Source organism: Triturus cristatus, chromosome 1_1 (assembly GCF_964204655.1).
Source record: "Triturus cristatus chromosome 1_1, aTriCri1.1, whole genome shotgun sequence".
NCBI lineage: Eukaryota > Metazoa > Chordata > Amphibia > Caudata > Salamandridae > Triturus > Triturus cristatus.
In genome coordinates, this window is record NC_140579.1 from 132,844,776 (window position 1) to 132,868,729 (window position 23,954).

The 23,954-nt window shown below is 45.6% G+C and overlaps 1 protein-coding gene across 7 annotated transcripts in view; it reads right to left on the reverse strand.

Moving 5' to 3' along the window:
• ACLY (ATP citrate lyase) overlaps positions 1–23,954 on the reverse strand; it is a 463,802-nt gene that overhangs the window by 330,413 nt on the left and 109,435 nt on the right. For all 7 annotated transcript variants that reach the window (XM_085616801.1, XM_085616574.1, XM_085616958.1 and 4 more), the window contains exons 5-7: positions 20,022–20,212; positions 12,760–12,839; positions 11,767–11,897 (exon numbers count right to left, since the gene is read on the reverse strand). In XM_085616801.1, coding sequence (XP_085472927.1) covers positions 11,767–11,897; positions 12,760–12,839; positions 20,022–20,212 — 402 coding nt within the window. The remainder of the gene's footprint in view (positions 1–11,766; positions 11,898–12,759; positions 12,840–20,021; positions 20,213–23,954) is intronic.

Below are 23,954 nucleotides of genomic sequence, written 5' to 3' on the forward strand. Positions count from 1 at the left end.
GGGGGGTTTTTTGGCCCGCAGGGGTGCAGGGTGGGGGGAGTTGGATGTTGGGGGGGTGGGGGGGAAGGAGGGGTGGTTTTGTTGTGTGTTTTTTGTTTGCAGGGCGAGGTATTGATTTTTGTCCACCATCGGGAACTGTGCTGCTTACTGGGGGACCTTTGATTTATTGGAGGGGATGGGGGGGGACGGGTTGAAGCTGATGTCATGGAACGTCAATGGGTTGGGGGACCGTATCAAACGGGGTGTAGTACTGCAGTATTTGCGTCGCCTGACTCCTGATGTGGTGTTTATCCAGGAGACGCATCTGGTTGGTAATGTCTGCCATGCAATGAATAGGGGGGGATACCGCCTCGTGGCTCATTCTGGTTTCACAACTGGCTCCAGGGGGGTGGGCATTCTCCTGCGATCCTCACTTCCGTTGGAGATCACCAGGGTAGTCTCAGATGACAGAGGGCGTTATGTGTGTCTGACTGGGAGGTGGGAGGGGCATCCCCTTGCCCTGGTCTCAGTTTACGTCCCCCCGGGCCTCCAGAACTCCACCTTCGCGGACTTGGGTCGAATGCTGCTTGAACTTCCGGACAGTCTTTTTCTTATGGGCGGGGACTTTAATTCGGTGGTCTCGGGTGACCTGGATCGTCACCCACCCAGGGCCCTCCCCACTGCCCAGGCATGGCTGGGTGGCCTGTTGGAGACCTTCGGCCTGGTGGACAGTTGGCGATTAATGCATCCGACCCAATGTCAGTACACCTTTCACTCTGGGGCACATGGGAGTCTTTCTAGGTTAGACTATTTCCTTATGCCCGCGGCGCAGACTGGTCGAATTCGAGAGGTCAGGCACCTGGCGAGGGGTATCTCCGATCATTCCCCGCTGTGGCTGCTCTTTGACACCGAGTCACGGTCTGCGGGGCGGATTGCTCCCATTAACCCGTGGTACCTGCGAGACCCTACGACTCGCGATAGCCTGGTTAAGGCTATGGACCAATACTTCCTTGAAAACGAGGGGTCGGTGTTGTCTGCAATGTCCCTGTGGGAAGCCTTTAAAACCGTAATCCGCGGACACGCCCTCTCCCAGATAGTGGTGGCTAAGAAGCTCAAGAGTGAGGCAGTGGTGAAGCTGGAGACTGACATCTCGGGGCTGGAGTCGGCCTTGGAGGAGGGTGTCACTCCGGACGGGCTCCATGCCCTCAGCCTGAAACAGTTTGAATACAGGTCTCTTGTCACTGACGCTGCCAAAACTATGTATAGGGAGCAGCGGGGTCGATTGTATGATGCCGGGGACAAGGCGGGTAAGTTGATTGCGTGGCTGGACAAGAAGGAGAGAGTGAATCGTGTGGTCCCGGAGCTGCGTGTCTCGGATGGAGTGTGTGTGACTGAGCCTGGTGAGATTGTGGAATGTTTCGCCGACCACCTCCGGGCCGTGTACTCCCCGGTGACTGATAGGGATGAGGAAGACTCTTGCCTTCTACTGAGGGATATTGCTTTGCCCGGCCTGTCCGTCGAGGACCGTGAGCAGCTGGACGCCCCCTTGTCGGTAGACGAGATAGCAACTGCGATTCGATCCCTTCGCTCGGGCAAGGCTATGGGTCCCAACGGTCTACCTATCGAATTATATAAGTTGCGCCCGGATAAACTAGCGCCCTTCCTCCGTCGTATGTTTCAGGAGTCCCTTGAAGCTGGTTCCCTTCCTGTCGACCAGCGACTGGCCACGATAGTCGTGATCCCCAAGGAAGGTAAGCCGCGGGACCGCTGTGCCTCCTACAGGCCTATCTCACTGCTAAACGCAGAGCCTAAAATCCTGGCTAAAGTCCTCGCCAATCGTTTGTTGAGCGTCATCTGCGATCTGATTCATCCTGATCAATGCGGCTTCATCCCGCATCGCAACACCGCCCTCAACTTGCGGCGTCTTCATGGCGCCCTCGCCAGGGCGGAGTACCTCTCCGAACCGGCTGTGCTGGTTTCTTTAGACGCCACGATGGCCTTCGACACCATCGAGTGGCCGTTCCTCTGGGCTGTCTTGACCAAATTCGGCTTTGGGGAGGGATTTCTTGGCTGGGTGAAGCTTCTCTACACGGGACCCATGGCTCAGGTGGTGGTTAATGGGCGGGTCTCTCGGCCCTTCGCGCTCGGTCGGGGTACGAGGCAGGGGTGCCCGTTGTCCCCTCTGCTCTTTGCTCTCGCCCTGGAGCCACTCGCTGCTTGGCTCCGCTGGGAGCCCTCGATCAGGGGGATCCGGTGGGCCCCGGGCTTCGAGGATCGGGTCTCGTTATATGCTGACGATATTCTCCTGTATCTTACCTCGCCGCGGCAGTCGCTTAACGTTCTCTTTGATGTTCTGACTTCCTATGGGAGAAATTCGGGTCTCACGATTAACTGGTCTAAATCCTGTGTCTATCCTATCTCCGGTGGCCCTCCTCTCTTGCCGCCTCGGCTTCCGATCCAAGTATCTCTGGCCGGCTTTAAATACCTGGGGATATACGTCTCGTTGGACCCGGTGGCTCGCTATGAGCAAAATCTCCTGCTTCCACTTCGGCGTTTGAGGGAAGACACGGCTCGGTGGTGTAGGCTGCCCTTGTCCCCGCTGGGTCGGGCAGCACTGTTTAAAATGATGTCCCTTCCCAGATTCCTCTATGCACTTCAGAACTCCTTCGATGTCATTCCAGTGGCCTACTTTCGGGAGGTGGAGAGCCTGCAGAGGAGACTGGTGTGGGACGGACGGGCGCGTATCGCCCTGGCCAAGCTTACTCTCCCCTGGTACGACGGGGGCATCGCGCTTCCCGACATTCGCAGGTATTATTGGGCCTCGCAGTTATCGGCCATTAACCATGCCACGTATGCGCCTGGCTTGAATCCGGCGTATGAGATGGATAAATTCTTGCTTCCCGGCGGGAATTATAACAGGGCGCTTTACTCCCGCTCGGCTGGACGGACCCTGACGGGCCCTACTAAGATTGCGGTGCGGATCTGGAAGGCGGCCAATGTAGCCATGGGCTGGAGTGAGCGACTAACATGTGCTACTCCTTTATTTGCCTCCGACCGACTGGGAAGCCTCTGGACGACGAAAGGGTTTGACCGTTGGGACACGATTGGTATTAGTAGAGTGGGGGACCTATGGAGGAAGGGCGCGGTTAAGACCTTCGCGGCGCTCCAGAGCGAATACGAACTCACGGACAGGGAGTTCTTCCGATATGCCCAGGTTCGGCACGCCCTGCTCTCCGTCTTTGGGGAGGGGACTAAGATCCCTGCCTCTTCGCCCCTAGAGGACCGCATACTCGATGGTCATGTCCCCGACAGTACTATCTCTTTAATCTATAAAAAACTTATTAATAATCGGGCTGACCTATTGGTGCGCCTTCGGGAGACGTGGACGGGGGATGGGGTGGAATTAGACGACGAGGACTGGCAGTCCGCACTGTCGTCCCCTAAGGAAGTAGCCATTCCAGCCCGTCTCCGCCTGGTCCAGTTAAAGATTCTCCACCGGGTGTACGTGACGGGTCCCCGTTTGGTCTCGATGGGATTCTCGGAAGATGGGCTCTGTAAGCGGGGATGTGGGCTCAGTGCCACCTTTCTCCATATCCTTTGGGAGTGCCGCGAGGTGGCGGAATACTGGCGTCGGGTTCATGGGGTCATGGGACAAGTCACCGGAGTTGCGCTGCTGCCGGAGGTGCGTCGCTGTGTCCTGAATGTGTGGGAGCCCAATGATTATAACGCGGCTCAGACTCGGTGGGCGGCCCTGGGGAACATGATTGCCAAGAGGGATATAGCGCAGCTTTGGGGCTCCCAGCGGCCTCCCACCGTGTCAGTATGGAAGGAGAACATGGACTGGTGTATGTTCAGGGAGAAGACTGTGTATGTGGCCCGTGGTAAACCCGGGGCATGGGGTAGAATTTGGGGGCAATGGAACGCGTATCGTGGGGGTATCTGTACTCCCCCCCTTGTGGACACCGATATTGCCTTGTCCCCCTGACCCTTGATAGTTCCTTGCAACTTGTTGTAATAATCGAATATAGATGTTCCTCTCCCGTTACCCCCCCCGATCTTTCAGTACTCCTTCCTCTTGATAGCTAATTGAAGGTCCGAAGTAGAGTCCCCCGGATGTAGCCTGACCCACGTTTTTTTTTTTTGCCCTTATGCCTCGCCTTTTGTTTTTTTTTTTTAGTTGTTATTTATGTTAAATTTATGTCTCCTGCCTCCTTCGAACTATCCGGAGCCATTTACGGGGCTGGGCCCCAGGAGTCGCCTACTGCCTTAACTAATGTACGATCCTTTCTGAATCTAGCGGCCGGCCCTGGTGGTTGTAGGCCCATGCTTGTAACTGACTTATTGTTTAATAAAAATTTAAAAAAAATAAAAATAAAAAAAAAGAAATAGTACTCCTAGAAAATATTTGTGAACTCTATTTTAACATGAGCTAATATGCAGGTGTAGATGTGCTCATGGGAAAATCTGAGTGTTTGCAAGTTCACTTTCCCTCCAACCATTTTCTCCCCAACCCTGAAAGAAGTTTTATGTCTGCCATTGTCAGGAGTAAATTTCCAACCTTTCTCAGTATGGGAAAAGATTAGAGAAGAGTTGGTAAAAACCCTTAATATGCAAATTAGTAGGTTTGTACAGACTCAAAAGGGCATTTCAACCCTGGAACTGATGCTTACCTTCAGCATTAGAATGCAGATCTGCTGAAACGTGGCAACATAAGGATATTGCTAGTATTCAAACGCTACTATGGAAGGAGCCCTGACATAATCAGAGAGGCTATTCCGGAGCTCTTATATGAGATTGCTGCCATAATTTGTCACCGCATTACATGGCACTAAAGGGACAAGTGGATTTTGTTACAGGACAAGTAGATTTATGAAGCAAACTGCCCCATGGACCAGTAGATATTTTATCAAATTCCGCACCCCTGCGTTTCTAGCATGTAGGATAGTGTTTTTGCCTACCCGGTCATTAAAAACCTGCATATGCAGGTGAAATCCTGGCTTTGTGGTGAGCCCACGAGGCTTACCGTAGTTCAGACGAGTCCTCCCCTTTTAGACGTCAGTGCCTCATGGTTTCCCTTCCTGTGACCCACAGAGGGCCATAGGAATTGTGCGGCTCTGCAGCTCAGGCCTTTCCTGTTTAATGAGGTCTTTACCGTACTTGCCACATAATTTACAATCATCTGCACAATGTGCAGATTTCAACAAAAATAGTTGAAATGGATCAAACGTTTGTACAGAAAAGTGCCGCCTGATGTTCAAGCTCAGTAGCAGACCTTTTTCTAAGGTAACTGGCCGTCCTTCGGTTGCTGGCTGCTGTATATAAGTATTAAAAGGCAAATTGTGAAGTGAAACTTTGGCCCAGGCGATATGAATGCATGTTAACATAAATTAGTCACATAATTCTGCCACAGAATGTCACATTAAGCCTCATTGTTTACCATTTCTTGCCACATAATCTAGAATGACCCTGCTGCATAATTGGGTCCTCCATTGCTGCATAATTCCATTGGCCCTGCTTATGAGGCACAGTGCCCGGCTTTGGAGAGCTGGTATTTCTTCGTTTTGACAAAATTATTTTCTTTCATAGGCTGGTGGGTCATGCTTTGCCATCAGTAGTAAGACACAAGGCTCTCCTTTGGCGGGCTGGCGTTTTGTTGGTTTCAGTGTGAGGTCTCGTGGGGACTACTGTGGCATATGTGGCTCTTCATTGGTGAATTGGGTTGTTGCGATTTCTGTGGAGGTTCTCCGATCCTCTGGTCCAACTCCACCCTGCCTTAGCTCTTCTCCGGCCGCATTTCTTTCTCCACCCTTCCCTTTCTTCTCCCCCTCATCTCTGCTCTCCGCTCCCCTTTAACAGGCTTCCTTTTCGTCCACCCCTTTCTTTCCCTCTTATCTTTGTTTCCCTTTTCAATACCCGTACCACTCCTCTTGCCTGCAGGGCCTTAATTAGGGCAGTTTAGGTGTTAGTGGTGTCTTTCGGGCGGTTGTGCCATGGGCGTGACCGAGGAACAAACCAGCCCGGGGAGAAGAAGCAGACGGGCGGACTTTTGGCAAATGCGAAACAATAAACTGTTGCATGGCTAATAGAATTTTGTTGCGCTAATTACAGTGAGCCTATTCTCTACATAATGGCACATTCTTGATGCTCATTTGGCTTTTCCTCCTTCACAGTGGCCCATATTTATGTGCATTGAGCTTGATATGGTGAATTTTAAATTTCTTCCTTCTTTATGGCCCATAATTTACGCCTATTGATTTCACTTCCTCAATCATTAGTGGACCTACTTATTGTGAAGCGATTTCTACATGCAGTGATTCTCACATGGCGCTTCTTTACTTGTAGAATCCACTATCCCTTAGTGGATCCTCCGAGCAACTACCTGGGTGGCTCACCCCTGGCACCCTTAATTTTTGCGTACTTCCTACCTCTGGGTGAGAGCCTACGCCATTTCCTGGACCCGTACACACACGTGCTTCCTACATCCTCCCTCCCTCCCTCCCTCTAACCCCCTCCCTCCCTCCCTCTAACCCCCTCCCTCCCTCTATACACACCTCCCTCCCTCTATACACACCTCCCTCCCTCCCTCTATACACACCGCTCTTCCTCTATACACACACACCTCTCTTCCTCTATACACACACACCTCTCTTCCTCTATACACACCCACCTCTCTTCCTCTATACACACCCACCTCTCTTCCTCTATACACACCCACCTCTCTTCCTCTATACACACACACCTCTCTTCCTCTATACACACACACCTCTCTTCCTCTATACACTCAAGTCTGTTTTACTGAAGTAAAGCTTTTATTTTTGCTATTTATTTACTTTATTAGCAAATGTAGCACACCGTGCTCTAGTTATAAACATCTGAAGCTAAAGCGTGGCGTGACGCGGTTGATACAAAAGTAAATAAATAGAAAAAATGTGATGGCTTCACACCTTTTTTCTACTTATTTACTTTTGTAGCATTTAAGCTTTAAAAATCTGAAGGTATAGCGTGGCATGCCGCAAATGCTAATAAAGCTAATCAATGCAAAAAAGGTGGGCGGCTGCCTTCACATTATTGTTGCTTTTACCTTATAACATGGCAGCCGCTCGCCTTTATTTTCTATCTATTTGCTTTTCTGGCATTGATGCCATGGTGCACTGTCTCAAAGAAAGGGTGTAGTACCACAGGCTGTTACTAGCAAACTTTCTCTTGATCATTCCATTAAGGGTGCGATACCTTGTGGCTAATAGGTCTCTTTACAACTCCACAGGGGCACCTAATAACAGCCTCCGGTGCTGCACCCTTTACTTAATTCCTTACATTTCTTTTATTATTACTTATGCTACTGTGGGGATATATAAAAAAAAGAAATTAGCATTTGCAACGCCAGTAGCTCTAAGTTTCACTAATGCGAGACCTATTTCATTGTAAATGCTCGTTTTTCTTTCCATTCTTCAGCAGACTTTGATTTGTTTTAGATTCTATTACTTGTTTAAACAATCCCTCCAGGTTACAGTAATTCAAACACAACAGCACCTTTTCTTTGTGCTAGTAAGGATGATATTTTCCTCTACTGTGCAGTGCAGTGAAGTGAATATTAACGGGTTTCTATATTTGGTCTAAAAACAACTGCATGCAAGGGAGCATCCATCGTGTGCTATTAAATTATATACATAATCTTCATTAACTATTAAATATTTATTTTTAGCATATGACCACCACATTAAGGTGGCAGGTTGTTTTTCCCTATTCTTTCCTATATTTTGTGGCATGTACTTTTGAAAAAAATAAAACCCATCTCCATCCAGCTTGCGGAGGCCAGGCCTCTTGGCTACACCAATGTTTAAGGGGAGTTTCTACGGAATCGAGAAAAAGCGAGGTTTGCAGCCTTTGTGCATTTTCTATTTTTTTACTTCAAGAATGTGAGGTGCTTGCCTAGGATAATGACGACGGGGTCTTGCAGGTGAGGTACTGTAGGGGACGTGCTTAAGGTAAGATTAAACAGATTGAACGCATGAGAAAGGGGGCGGAATGATGGAAGAAACTGTGGGAAAGTAACGATAGGTTAGGGCAAGGAAAGGAGTCTGAAAGAAAAGGAGAAAAGGAAGGAGGAAAAAGAAAGGCAGAATAAAGCCAAACAAGGAGGCAAAATATAAAGGAATACATAGGATTAGAGACAGGCATGGATAAGGGAAAGAATTAAATGTAAAGTGTAAATGAGGAGGAATGAGAGAAAGAGGTGTGAGGGGAGAGGCAAGAGAACAGAAAATGGAGAGGGAGGAAAGTGAGGTAGATGAAGTTACGAAAGAGATAAGTGAGGACAAACTGATATAACGGAATTAAAATGCAGAAAGAAAGCGAGATGAAAGAAGGAGAGGGGTGAAGGGCAGCACGGCACGTTGGCTCACGCAGTAATTGCACATCTTGTGGCCAAGAGCTGGGGCTCTTCCCATCCAGCGGTCCAGTAAGAGGCGTCTCTCCTTTCACAAAGGAAACGAGAGGGGACGGGGAGCGGACGTTAACCTCTTCGAGTACTCGAGGAAATGAGCGTGAAACCACTTACTTTCGGCCGCGCCTCTCCTCGTTAAAATGGACACGAGGAGTGTCCGGAAACTAAGACCGACCAGAATCATGACAGTGTGCGGAAACTCAGTCCCTGCTTCCAGCCGCGCTTCCCGTTAAAGCAGTGGGGCTGGGAACAGCCTTCATCCTGGGAGGCACTTGAGAGCAGGACGACGCAGCAGCCTCCGAGGAGCGGTGGGGGCTCTGGAAGGACCTTGACTGCTGGTCTCCATGGACAGGAGACACTCGAAAAGGAGTCACTGATGTGAGCAACTCGGGCTAATATTTCTATTGCGTGCGCTGCTGCTCGCTAGGACACAGAGTTAACAAGCCTCAGCAAAAGGAAATAACAAGCGCGGCCGAAAGTGAAAGCGTCTCGTTTGGAGAAAAAGTGCACCAGGGCCAGGACGATATCCATCTGTTTCCAATTAACGCGGAAACAGAAGGCGCTGATGCTCGCTCCCGAGCACCCTAGGCCAGAGGAGAAAGGCGGCGGTTCATGCACCCGCCTTGGGCCAATTGCGTGCTGTCTTTCTTAGAAAGACGCATGCAATGGCTAATAGCGGGTTAATAAAAAAAAAAAAGTTTTGAAAAGAGTTGAAAAGCCCTTACTAAATGCCTAACAGCTGCGCATGCGCGCAGGCTCAGGTGAGACCTAAAATACGAATGCTTTCAGAGAGGAAACATACAATGTCCCGCTTTCATAACTGCTCTCAACCGCAATGGCCAGCTGGATCATGCGATGCCTGATGCCTTCTGAACACCCAATCAAAAGTTCTTTCTTCAATATTCCTTATGTCTCGCTCCACAGCCCGGCACTGCCCGGTCAACGCATGCCAAAGGCGTCTCGCGCAACAGCGCCATTTACATGCAATCGTCTAGCGCGCAGCTTTACTACGCAGCCACATGACAGCAGGCCTTTGCCCAGAAGATCCTCTGCGGGTCCCAAGTGAGCGACCTTCAAGTGACCTCTAGACGATGACTCAGGAGGTCTGGCTAATTATTTATATTTAAATATTAAGGAGTTTTATATAGCGCTAGCCTGACCCGAGGGCATCTGAGCGCTTCACAACAGTTTTTGAGCTTCATACAATAAGCAGTATTCTACATATAAGTTTGGCAGACCAAGTGTGCTGAGCAGCACTGAGGTGGTCCGTGAGTCCTGAGATAACCTCATAGAGTGCACATTGTCTTGGGGTTGAACCAATTAAGGGGGGGTGGAGGAGCCGTTCGGGGTCGAATAGCAGGGAGGAGGTAAGTCTTGGAGCTACAATGGCAGGAAGAGACGACGAGCAGGGAATAGCGTTTTGATGGCGGCTATCCATTCGGGAGGGAGCGGTTGAGTTAAAGGACTATCTTGTTTTTTTTTTTATTTTGTGAAGGACGAGATAGTCCTGATACCAACTGGGATGGCGTTACAGATTTTGGGCGCGTTTCCGGCGAAGGACCGTGCAGCAGTTTTTTGTTTGCGTGTTTTCATGGGGATTAGTAGTAGGGTGCTGGAGCTCCTGAGGTTCCTTGTCTGACCAGCCCTCTTAAGTTTGGCAGCCAAATACTCAGGTTTTCATGTGTGCAGGGCTTTATGTGTGAGGTAAGCAGTTCTGTAACTTGCACGCAGTTCGATTGGGAGCCATTTTAGTTCTCCGAGTGCTGGTGAGATGTAATTGTATTTCCTGATTCCAGTGACCATTCAAGCTGCTGTGTTGAGAGTAGTTTTGAGGGGAGCTAGGAGAGATTTTGTTGTACCAGTGAGGGTGGCATTCCCATAGTCGAGTCTGGATAGCACCAGTGATTGGCTTGTTTGAGGTCGTTGGTTGAGATGAATGGTTTTATTTTGTTCAGTAACTTCAGGTTGACGAAGGCACTCTTTGCGGAGTTCTTGATGTGATTGGCCATGTCGAGTTTTGAGTATAGGGTAATTCCTAATGATTTAACGGAGTGGGTCAGAGTGTGATTGCCATTAAGAGCATCCAAAGCTTTTAGCCATTCTGAAATATGAGGGTCCTCCTCTTTGTTGGAGAAGGAGTATTTCGGTTTTGTCTTGGTTGAGTTTTAAGTGATTAAGAGACAGCCAATGTTGGATTTCTTTTAGAGTGACATTTAGTCTGTGAATATCATCAATGGAGGAGGTTTCAAGATAGATTTGGGTGTCATCTGCATAGAGGTGGAAAGGGATGTTAGCATTTTAGGGAGGTGAGGGGTTCCATGTATATGTTGAACAGTTGAGGTGAGAGCACTGAACCTTGGGGGACGCCCCCGTTGACAGGGTGTAGGTCGGAGGTAATAAAAGTTTTTATTTTTTTTAATCCTTTGTGAGCGGCTGTGTAAGAAGGAGGAGAACCAGCGTAGGACCACATCAGCTCCTACTTAAATGGATTCAGTAAACACAAATTGAGTTGGGAGTTGACGCCCAACAAGACTCTGCTGGAACGCGTAGGCTTAAAAGGATTGCTGGCCTCAGTTCAAAATCTTACAAGCTTATTATGAAATTAGAAGGGTCACTGGTCGAGAGGGAACTTTCATAATTTTTAAGCCAGAATTATGTATCTCTTAATGAAGCATAGGTAAACGTATAGGTTTATTGCACTCTATATGAAGGTAGGAGGTAGATGCTTGCGTCAGCCTTTATAATTCACATCACCAGAGCAATGGTTCTTTTTGAGAGGCACTGTCCATCTTTTCAAGGGCGGAAGGTTTTCTACAAACCGCTAACACCTGTGGTCTGGATACTTAAATGCACCTCAGATGAGCATGTGTGTGTTTTTTTATAACAACAATTTGTACTGTGTGTGAGTGTACGTGTGAGTATACGCTACCTGTGCTCTATCAGGTTGCATCTATTAACTTTGCACTCAAATAACATTTCACTACTCTGCCCGTACAATGTATTTTTTTGTTTACATTTAAGAAGCAATAGTATGTTGGGCTAAAAAAGAAAGGCACAAATAAGGAGTGGCATTAATTTTTATGACATATTAGCATTATGACAGTTACCCAGCTTAAACAAAATGCATTGTCAACAAAACAAGCTTTACTGAAAGCATAACAAACTGCTAACTCATCCCATGTTGAACCCATCGTCGATGTTCATGTCTCACTCAGTAGAATTTCAGGACTGGGCATTTGGCAGAGAACATCTGTAACTTTTCTGAATTTGATTCCCAGTAAAATGCCTCCTCGGTAGAATATTTATAGGAGCAAACAATATAAGTACCCTTAAAATCCACTCACCTCAGGGTAGGCCTCTCTCCCAAAGGGAGGGGGGAAATGCACTTCCCCCCACTTGGCTTTGCAGAGGTAATCAGCCGTGGCATCAATCTTAGCCGCCATGTCCAGGACGTAAACTCCATCTTTTGTCACCACTACATTCAAGAATCAAATGCACAACAACGGTCACCTTAAGAATGATTGCAGCCACTTGATAATGTACCACAACAGACATCTGTACAGCACATATTCACCACGAGAAGTTTCTTAGCGCTATGACGGACTGTAGATTGGTTTCATTATTTTCCTTGTCAAAGCTACTCATTTTAGTGACCTCGGAAGGTCAGAGCAGACCGGCAGAATGTGAACCAGAGATGCATGGCCATACACCGATCCCTCCCATGGCCACACACAGACCCCTTCAATGGAGGCACTGGTTTACCAAACCACTAGGCCAAGAAGTCATTCAACTACCTAACATAGCCCTGTATTTGAACACAAGCTTGGAAGAATGGTCTTGTCTCAAACCAGGTGCTAGCCGCAAAATAATAAGTAAGCAATGCCAGGGCATGAGAAGAATGTGTCCAGACTGGACATGCAGTTAATGTGATCGAAAAAGTAGGAATTAAAACCATGAAAAGGTTTGTTAATCAGCTTGAGAGTAATTGACTGAAAATTGTAGGAAATGCCAACATTTCGAACGCAAACAGAATAAAAATGTAAAGTTGCGGCATAAAATTAATGAAAATGAAATTTTTGCAGAGAATTGTAATGTTGTATAGTATGGGTTTACAATCGTGTATCTAAGACATTTGTAGAGTGTGCACTGACAACTACATGCGAATGACAACAATGGGCCAATGGATTAAGAGGGCTGACTGACAGCTCCTATTAGGAAGAATATTGCATATGTAACTCTACCAAACTCAGACGATCTTGACAAACCTAAAAACTAGTTGGCACTCCAGCCACAGTTGAAGATAAATAAGAAGGTTAATAATAATTGTAATCGCTTACCAAGGGGGTTGATTTCCAGGTATGTGAAGTACAAGTCGTCGTACAAGTTAAAGAGGCCGGTAATGAAGCTGGCAACGATGCTGTGAGGGAGTCAAAATAAAGACAGTAAGTAGCAAGGTCATGAGCAGGTCACTTCATTAGCAATGCTGATAATTTCCAAATGCTGTGGTGGGAATATAGGTTTTTCTTTGCTCGCCTTTAGTAATGTACTTTTTTTGGAATGTGTCAAAAAGGACTCTGCACACGCAATTGGGGTCAGAAAACCATTTCCTTATCTTGTCCTCGATCAAAGCACAGCAAGAAAAAAATCACCTTCGCAGAGGGAATCAACTGCATTGAAAAGGTAACATTTTCAACTCTGTGTCCTTTCCCTTCTTAAACTATCTGTACATTAGTTTAAGGCGTGCAACATTCTAACAGATTCTGCGAGATGCAGAGGCGGCAGAAGTCACTGAAGGCCCTTCAGGAGCAGCACCCGATGCTCTTCGTACCAAGTTAACACGATGGTGAATCAAGCTGTACAATAGGGCCACGTCAACCGAGTCACTCATACACACCAGCTGACCAGAGCAGAACAGAGCTCCCAGACCCCTTAAGGTAGGGTTCTACAAAATCAGTCCTGGAGGGCCAGATACATGCCAGATTTTGGGAATCTCTCCATTTAGATAAATATAGCTATTTTAAAAAATCTGGCATGGATCTAGCTATCCAGGACCAACTTTGAAGAACCCTGCCTTAAGGCATTAGGGCCAAAGACTCCTTCCAGAGTCAAATAACGATGGCCTCAAGAGTAGGTAGTACATGTGGTTCTCTTTTTCAACACTCACCCTGGATAGGAATGGGTAACTATATGGGAAGAGCTGGACTGAAAACATCGATTCCTTTAACTTTACTGACACCGCTGTCCAACGAGAAGCCACTGTCTGCATTCAGCGTTCAAATCCACTTTACAAGGAACGATATTTCAGGCAAAAAGTCCGGACTGAATTTTAATCATGAATGGCAGCTCCTTAACTTCCTGACTGAGCATGTATGTAAAAATTGGATCTTTGCTAAGGTATCTCCACATTACACATTCCGTCCATGTCCCATCGCCCAATCTCTGCGATGAGTCAGGAGGAACTGGCGCAAGCAGAGCAGCTTAATGGCTGGATCAGAGCCATTCATAACATTTAAGCAAAGAGACGAGCACTATCAGAGGAAAAAAAAAATCAGTTTAGCCTAATTGGGGGATATTCATCAATGCCAAGTCAGCTCATTTTGGAAACTGTTCATTACCGTAAGGCAGATCAGTCAGTCCAGACTGCCAAGGCTGCATCAGAAGAGAGCTCAAGCGAAGGACAGGCCATGCGTTTTTTCCACTCAGATGGGCGTTGTCCTAGCATGAAGGCGGCTTCATGAAGTCTGGGTGCCTCACATCGTCAGTAACTCACCATGGAGTCACACAATGAATGCTGGTGTATTCTTGCAAGCAAGGCAGGAATCTACATTAATGAACAGCAGCAGCGGCGGAGGGCACCAAGCTCATTCATATGGATCCATGGTGGAGCTCGATGCTGTCTAAGAGAACCAGGGCCGTATTACAGAAGGTGCCCCGGGGGCGCAACAGGCATTTGCGCCTGCTTTGTGAGCCCCCAGGGCATTTTGGCATTATAGAAGGGGGAGCAGACACTTGTGTGTCCCCTTCTATAATACCGATAGCGCTGGCACGCTTAATGCACCAGCACCATCTTCAGAGGGCATTCCCTCATTTGCATAGGGGCGTGCCCTATGCAAATAAGGAGATTCCTTTGACACTGCGCCCGCATCATATCACAGACGCAGAATCAAAGAAGCCCTCAGGAGGCGCACTGACAGTGCACCATTTAAAAGGTGGTGCGCTGTCAGTGCGCCTCCTGACAGCAGCCTTCTGCAGGAGGTAAAGGGGAGGTCCCATAGACCCCCTTTTACCCTTGCATGCGGGTGCAGTCACTGACTGAACCTGCCGGTAAGGGGATCTGATCCCCTTTGAAAGTGCAGGCGGCTGCCGCCTGCACAGTGAAAACAGAGCGGCTGCTCCGTGTTTTCACATGAATGCGCTGCCCCCAGGGCAGAGCGAGTTCGCGGCTGCCCCGGGGGTAGCGCATAGATCATAATAGGGAGCATTGGCATTGTTTGCACCCAGGGCACCTTACGTGCTGTGGGGCGAGAGTAGCAAACACGGACATCCTACGAAACGGAGGAAAGTAATTATTGCATATCCTCCATTCCGTAGTATGTCTGTTTGCTACCCCCCCTCCCTGCCCCTCCCCCACCCCACAGCACGCCCTATGGGAGCCGCCACTGGTAATACGGCCCCAGGAGTACAGTCGGTCTGACCAGGAACAACCTGAATGCATCTTCTTTGTTCACTAGTGGTACAAGGGGACTCCTTAGTGGACCAACTCAAACACCCTCAAAGGATCAATATATAATTACTCTCACAAATGAGAGGACACTGAATCACGGCAAGGGTCCACTAGGCGAATAGGAGATCACTCACAATACAAGAACCCCTAAACCATACTTTCAGGTTGCATCCAGTACATAGCGTATCAATAAACATCTGTGGTAAACAGTCCACTGAGACAGGGATAGAAAAAAACAAAGCAGCAATCTGCAGGGACAGAAGGTGAATAACAACCTGAGCATTGCCCATGACGTCACATGCCTTCCACTTGCAAGCATTCCTCATGAACGTGGGGATGCTATACATTTAGCCGCTTTTTATTTTTAAAGTAGTCTCTTGACAAAGACTTAGGGCAGACAAAAATGAGAGGGAGGTTGAATTCTATAAAAAGCCCAGGCCACCTGCACCAGCCTAGTTTCCCTTTTGTAAAGAGGAGCAGCAAGGCTACATGCCTCGCCTTTAGATGGTAGGGTAAACACAGCCCAAATGCAAGTCTACTAGACTCTGGCCCAGAATAAAATGGGTGGTAAGCTTAGCAGTACCACTAGTTAACTGTTGCCGTGCCATAAACAGGAAAACTAGATTAAAGCTCGTCACTGGCAGATGGATTCAAGATGTAGGAACATCCGCTAAGGTGGAATTAGTATCTATATGAACTTTCAAGCACAGGGTGTGCAGAGAAGCATTAAGAGAGAAGTTATTGATAAATGAACCACTATTACCACAGACACCCATCTCCCCTTGAAGGCAAGAGAAGAAGCAATGTGCAACCATCTATGTGCCAAAATAGGGGTTTTGTACCAATGATGGTGGCGGGAGGGTGGTTGGTTAGGTTAAGAATGTGGAACTGAATCACATGCTACATATTCAATTCAAAGACATCTTTAGGAATATGGAAAACGTGCGGATAGACTGCAAGATCCGATAACCCAAAGACAGGAAAAGACCTGCACTGCATTTATATTTTATTTGGAATAAATTAGAAAAACAATAAAACACAGGAGAACTAACTAAACAAGAGGAATGAGTTCAAAATCATGTTCATCCTAAAGCTTACGATACACGACTAGCAAAGGAAAGAACATTAGTCTTACCTACCCTCTAGTTACCATGATAAAGGGACATTTTAATGTCACAAATGTAAAATGACACATATGAAAAGATTAAAGAGCCATCACTGCCAATAGAAACCGTGTGGGATCAAAATAGTATGGTAGTCAATCATTCCTGATGCAAAGGAAAATGTATTAAAACCACAAATAGTAAAAATCAGCATAGGAGTTTTGCAGTTTTTACATCACACAAGTGTATGCCGTCTGCGCATGTCACATCGGCGCAGCATCGTGCCTTGGTTTAGGCCAGCTTCGATCATGAGGACCAGTTCAAGCATTACGCCATCATTATTTGAGAGTCAGATACAGAAAGGCAGAGTGCTGCGGCAAGTGTATCAAAGTAGACAAATCCAGTACATGCAAAAATTATTTATACGTAAAATTAAAAAAAGAGAACAGACTAGTGTCTGCAGTTCTGCATGCGACACTAGAAATAAAAAATAACTGCTTCACTGCACTCGTGGTCAACATTATAGACTACGATCTTGATGCAGCGCTCTAACTTGCACTCTGTTGCAAAGTAAAGTTTTCTAGGTGTCATGGTTGTTTGTACCTGTAAGATAGACTATATCACAACCAACCAACATACATCACAATGCATTTAAAGTCTGCAAACCAGCTACCTCTATCACTTGTTGATATTCTGCTGGACTTTTACCTTGTGCAGAGCTTGCGAACGCTTGGCTACGTTTATGCAATGGAAACATGCGTACATACATATCAGATTACATGTTAAGGAACAATCTACCGCCAGAACAGTGACATAGCCTTAAAGCAGCAACGGTCTCATGCCTGAACACAAGTAAAGAAAGGGCAGCCTAAGAGACCTAGATGGAAACAGAGCAATTGTAACTGCTTCTACATTTTGTCTTTGAATCTTTAAATATATGTTGTACATAGCAAAGTGCACTACCGTGGGTATATATTTTTCCTTGCTTCTCGTGTCTGTCATTTGGATTTTGAGATGGATTTAGTTTATCTTTTGCACATAAGTGATAAAAGTATATAGTAAAAAGGGGGGGAAAACAACAAGTGCACTTATACAGAGGCAGTATGCCTTCACCTTGCACACAGTTTTTGCACATGCAGTGGTTTAGTGATTTGGAGAAAGTGCTTTGATGGCTCACAACGCACTGAAAAAGAAGACACTCGAATCCCTGGTAGAACCCTGCACTATTGAAGGCGGCGTACTAGAGAGGAGGATTGAATACCTAGACAACTCTTGAAGTATAACACGAGGGACATTAAGACTACGGGACTAAGATTCGAGGAGAGCGCAATATTTTAACAAGAAATATATGCTGGATGTTTGGACCACACTAAAAACCGATTTTAAATGAACAAATGAAAGGCAAGAGGACGATTCTATTTCATCTATATGTAAAGGATAAGTAACCAAGGGGAGTGAAACCTGAATTGACTTTTGACAGAACATAATCAGTTTGTCTTGATAAAGATGGGAGTATAGGGTTAACCATCGAAACGCGTCGACGCTTCTGCAGGCACAATCTAAGGACCAACATAGACTTGTAGATACAGATGAGATCAATGGATCACTGTTTTAAAAATTACAGTTCCATATGATGTGCAATAGTAAATGACAAGGTGTTTTGTCTTCCATGTTTTGTTGTCCGTTATGCTGGTCATAACTGTTTATGTAATTTGAACTGATACATTTTCCTCTGTATTGTATGAATTGTATTTTAAGTTGTCTTGAGTCATAATTGTGACTATGTGATTTTTAAAATTATTTTTAATAAAATACAATTTAAGTGTAAGAATTGAACGTGGTATTCTATAATTAACAATTTGCTATATTATCTGGGGTGTTCAAATATGCAAAAGGCATAGGGTAATTATTGTTCATTCAGAACATATTGTCTGGTCAAGGGGATTATTTCTGTTCTTATCACATCAAAACACTCAAGGAAAGAAAATATTTTAATAGTCACTCATTTGTAAGTGATACATGTATTTAAATGGGGTGTGAAATTCTATAAACGTTTGCTGGCGAGTCAGGAAGGTTTGAAGATTATTAAAATGACACCCAAGGCCTGCCAGGTATGCTGCAAGCAAGGCCACAGAAGCCAGCTTGTGAAAGTTGAACAGAAGCGGCTTCCACCAGCACGAGGAACGCGACGGAAGGTCTTTAAGCATCTCCACTCTAAAGGTCGAAATATTAACCATCTTTTAGCATAAACATGCTGAAGTTTGCACTGGTTTCCAATCATGTAGGGACGCAGAGATACTACATTAGCCTTCATTCCAGTTTTTATAAGACAAAAAATGATCAAAAATTGCACACAAAAAATAACTTCTGAAATAGGACTGCTGTACCTAAACTCTGAAAATAAAGTGTTATATCTAGCACCGGATACAGCATGTTATGTTGTTTTATAGCGCTGTACCAAACAGGTTATATATCATCCGGTTGACAGTACTCAATTTAATTCCCCTTGGGAAGGATGAAGGGTCAAGTCAAGGTCGCACCAATCAAACTGTCACACACACAGCCCAAGAGCCAATGCTAACTTTGAGCGTTCTGGAAGGGCCACTTCGAAATGAACAGTTTATTTCAAAAGGTAATCTGAACGAAGAGTATATGTATTGTACTTACTGGAGATACTGAATGGGGTACAAAATCATTTTAAGGCTGGAAAATTGTTTATGGTTACGTTTGCAGAAGAGATACAGCACCTCAAAGTCTCTGACGAGAAATTGCAAGTAAGACCGTCGTTGGTTCTTAGATTTGCGGCCTGAGCTGTTTTAGGACCTCCCGTCATTCAGGCCTCAGCGGTTCTCAGCGCTTTGACACCATCTGTCAATATACTGCTGGTTATGGGAATGCCTTGGCAATTGTCTTGTTGAAGTCAGGGGAGGAAAGCAAGTGAAGACAGCAAATGGAATGGATACTTGTTAGCGTGCACAGTCTATAGGGAGTAACGTCACAAGAGTAGAACAAGATTTTTAGGTCCCGCCTGAGCCAGCGCATGTTAAGTTATCCAGCACAATATCCTTGGTGCAACAACATTAACTGTTGCATGGCTAAACACTTATAAGGTCCCAAAGGTGAGACCTATTGGCTATGCCAATGCTTGTTTTAATAGAATGTACATTTTAACGCAGAGCTTTCAAGGCCATGAAGACGTGGTAGCTGAAATAAAATTAAAATATTTTTTTACAAAGTCTCAATAAGAAATTCACAGTTTTGCCCCAAAAAAGAAAAAAATACAGCCTTAACTGCAGCATAGAGAGAACTGGATTACCTCGAGAATTGTCGAATTGTCGAAACTGCCTTTCAGATGCACCTTTCTGGACTTCCCAGAAATCACCCAATTTCCACAGAAACCAGTTTGCTTACACCCCAATTGTATACCCGATCCAAGTTCTCAGCAGTCCTTTGCATAGCATTATTCTCCCGCTTGACTGGTTTCATGAACAACTTTAATATGTACTACCCTCCTCTTTTTTCAAAGTCTAACAGACACATTCTTGTCCTTTTTTGTAAGGGTCTCAAGTAGCTCTAGGTAAGCATGATGGTGCAGAAACATTCTATTAAGCCAGTCATGCCACTGAAGACCTGATTCAATGGCTGTTGGATCAATCTATAAAAAAAACAACAACAAAAAAAACACACACACACACACACACACCTTTCCTTTCATAGTACAAAGCCCTTGCCTAACAATTTAGAACAAACGCATCCTGCGGTGTACACTTACTCTTTCTGGTCTCCTGGCGTGTGCACTAGTAGGTGTGTTTTTACATCTGCGATGCTCAGCTTTTCACCCACGCCAACCAGAAACTTCTGGGCTTTGCAGTCCACTTCTCCCACATCTACGCCACCTTCATGGTGGAAGAGTACGTAATCCCCTTCACGAGCAGCATAGATGCAGACGTAGAACTCCTCCGCCTAGAAAATCAATCAGCAGCTTTAACGTTTAGTGCCACCCGTGGCCTGTTTCTAGCGTGGACCCCGCAGTGCAAACATGGCAACAGCCTAAGACCTACTTCAGCTCACAACATGCACAGCTCTAAGCAACAATCATCTTCCCATACACAAACCACTAATACTAAAACCTTAATTGGTAAAATAGGTCGAAGGGACCTGTTAAAGCATCAGTGTGCCACGTGCAAATCACAGGTTTGAACACTCTCAGGTAAAAGTAAAAGGCAGTACCAAAAAGTTAAGTGCCAACATCATCGCTATTAAACTGCAAAATTCGCATCAGCAATTATATCCCTGAGGTGATGTGATCCAGCTTTATACAGCGCTTCGTAAGATGTTTAGCTTGTCGGTACACGCATTTAAACTTTGAAAAATCTACATCTGGGGCAATATCTGAGGTACAAGGAGGAAAAAAAATGTGCCAAAGACAGACTGCTTGACCAGAGTTAGACTTCAAGTGTCCTGCAATCCAATAGCAGGGTTAGAATATAGAATTTTTGGCGGGAGGGGGGGGGGGGGGGGGGCCTTAATGGCAAGGTTACACCATCGTTTTTTTTATAGCACAGTCAACATATTTAATTAGCAATTAACACCATTTCAAGTAGATGGTGCGAACAATAAGTGGGTTACAGAAAAAGGGATAAAAGTGTAAACTCAAAAGCATGGCAAGGAATGGACCCAAACGTTTCAGGGAAAAATAGTTATTTTCAAAAATGATCAGATTGCACCAAACGGATGGAAAAAGTAACATCGTATTTTTGTAAACTTTCACATAATTTTTTTTCCCCCTCAAATGCAAAATGTTCTTGACTGTATAAAAAGTACAAAAATAAATAAGGCAAACGCAACACACTATTTTATCACCAGCATTTATCGCTCACTTTTTTGGGGGAGGGGGTGGGGGGGGCGATTGGTCGGTGCAGCACGGTATGACATGGTTATAGAGAATTCACTTTATTGTATGTTTATAAAACGCTTACAATACAGGAGCTACTCCTGAGAAAGACCCTTTCTCGAGCAGCCCTTTGAATTTCCGATTTGGAGGAGGTCTTCGCAGGTTTTCGGGCAGTCTCTACGCAGGTTAGAAAAACAGCCTGAAGTTCTCACATAGCCATAGTCAGTCTGATCCCCTTAAGAGCTGCTTATTCAGAAACATGTACTTTAAAAGTAACTAGAATGTTTTGGTCCCTAAGCAGGCTTGTTACATGGCTGTACATGGGACTGCAGCGAAATGAGGTTAACAAACTGCAGTTTCAATAAATATGTCAATTCTGCTCGTACAAACGGGTGGAGGGAATCTCTAATGTATGCAGGCTAAGGTGAGGCAATCTTTACTTTACCGTGCTATACAAAGAGGAGGTCGGACCAATAGAGAGTAAATATTAAAACATTTCTGATAGTAATAAAATAAATGTTACAGAAATTATGCGTCGGCAAGTAGGTTTTCTAAAATGAAATAAGTGACATGACTTAACATGAAATACTCGATTTTCCCCACATAATCACAAATCCAGAAAGTAAACGGAACCCTGCAACGTCATTGGCAGTGGCTTTTACCCCCGCATGGACTGAGACGAAGGGCAAAGCTGCAGCGGCTGTTCAGCACACTAGCTTAGCTACTTTCACTGACAAAGTCTCCTTCATAATTATTCACGCACAACCATACCAATCCTGCCAACAGACAACACATTACAACCACAGGCAGCACCTCAGTCAATGCACACCTAGTGGGGGGTGTACTGCCCTACTAGAGCCATCAGATCATTTTGACAGCCTGGATTCACAACCTGTGCCTGTCTTGGATCTGTGCGGAATTCTCAAAAACAAGTTTGGAAGATATCCAGATTCGGTTATGGCTGCAAGGCCATATTTATGGCAGGCTAAATACTTCACTTAACTGTTTCCGATACCTGATCCATGATGTTCTGAAACTTCCCCTCCCTATTCTGGGAGACCAGAACCTGAGAAGGCATCAACATTAAAAAAATCCTGCAAAAACTCCTCTTGCAGAGCTCTAGCACTTACTGCTCCCACTAGTGAGTGAAGTAATTCACTTGATCTAGAATTGGTTTCCATTATTCTAAACGAATCTCCTCCTTCCATTACCATTCTGAAATTAACCACCTGCTCCTCGTCACCATCACCAACTGATTGAACAAAGCTCGAGTTTTCCTGCTCAATTGACATTTAAAAAAAAAAACAGACTACTCCAAATATATCCTTGTTTGACCTAGCAAATGCCACCTTTCAATCAGTACTTCACTCATGCTATCCCCACTACCTACCCAGTCAGTGCCGTCCCAATACAGCACTGTATCACTACCACCAACCACAAATTGATATCCTACTCTCCAAACAGTCAGAATCCTGAACCCTACAAACTTAAAACCTAATCTTCTCCCGGAGGTCATACGTTCAACAACTAGTCTGATTTGTCAACTTTCTACTCTCCCCATCAGGTACTAACTCCTTGGGCATCTCAACAGCTGACTTCACATCCTGCTTTACAACAAAATCTGCCCTATTTCCCTTCATCTAACTGCTGTCTTTTTAGCTCCTTCGTCATCCTATCCCTGCTCTCCTCATTTTTTTCTGTCTTTTCGTCAACCTCCTCTTTTTTCCACATGACTCACTTCGATCACCCAATAGGTCTGTGTGCACAACTAAAACAGGGCTCATCACACTAACATGCGTCACCTAGGATCATTTAATTTCAAAATGCTTCACTCCCCTTATTCTTATTTCTCAAGTTTTATCCTGCCTGTTCTCATTCTTCAACCGGTCTCTTTGCACAAACATCACAGAATTTTAGGCTTAATATATCATATCAGCTATCTTATTGATGTTACCCAAAAATAGCCTATTCGGCATCTAAGGAAATGTACCCCTAACTGACAAGACAGTCGCTCAAGCACTTGGTTGCCAGTTTCCTATCTCCATTTACAACAATATTAACTAAGTTTCCAATCTCCTTTTAGACCAATATTAACTAGGAACATTTGAAAGTTAGGGATCCAGTCCAATTGGTGAATAAATAATAAAAGGTCAAAACCGGGATTAAAAAAATTAATATTCGAGGGGGGGGGGGGGGGGGGGGTGTAGATGTGTGTGTAAAGAAAAAAGTGTGTGTGAACGAATGCATGCATTTAAGGTTGTGCGTGTGTTTGCATTTGTGTACGCTAGACAGTAGGAGCAAGTATGTGCAAGAGAGAAAGTCGGTGTGACTGAGTAAACTGCTGTGCAGTTCATTGCATGTGTAGGTGGGTAGGTGTCCATGTGGGTGGCTGTTTAGACAGAGTTTTGTAGTTCATCAAGGTGAGACCTCTGCACTCCTATGGGTACGCGTAGTATTTTATCTAAAAAAAATTAGGAGCGCTGTATGGTAATAGCAATCCCCCCCGTAGAGCTCTTCCAATCTGGCACACGCCATGTAAGCTTTAGCTGCGGCTACAAATCAAGCTTCCACGTCCCAGCGCTTCAGAGTCCTGGCAGGCTGCAATCAATCACAAGTCCTCATTTAAGGAGGGATCCGAGTCACAGTATAAACCACATGCCGTTTCCAAAACCAAAAATAAATCACAGAGTCCTGGCAGGCTGCAATCAATCACAAGTCCTCATTTAAGGAGGGATCCGAGTCACAGTATAAACCAAATGCCGTTTCCAAAAACAAAAATAAATCACTTCATGGGGACAACTAGGCAAAGGC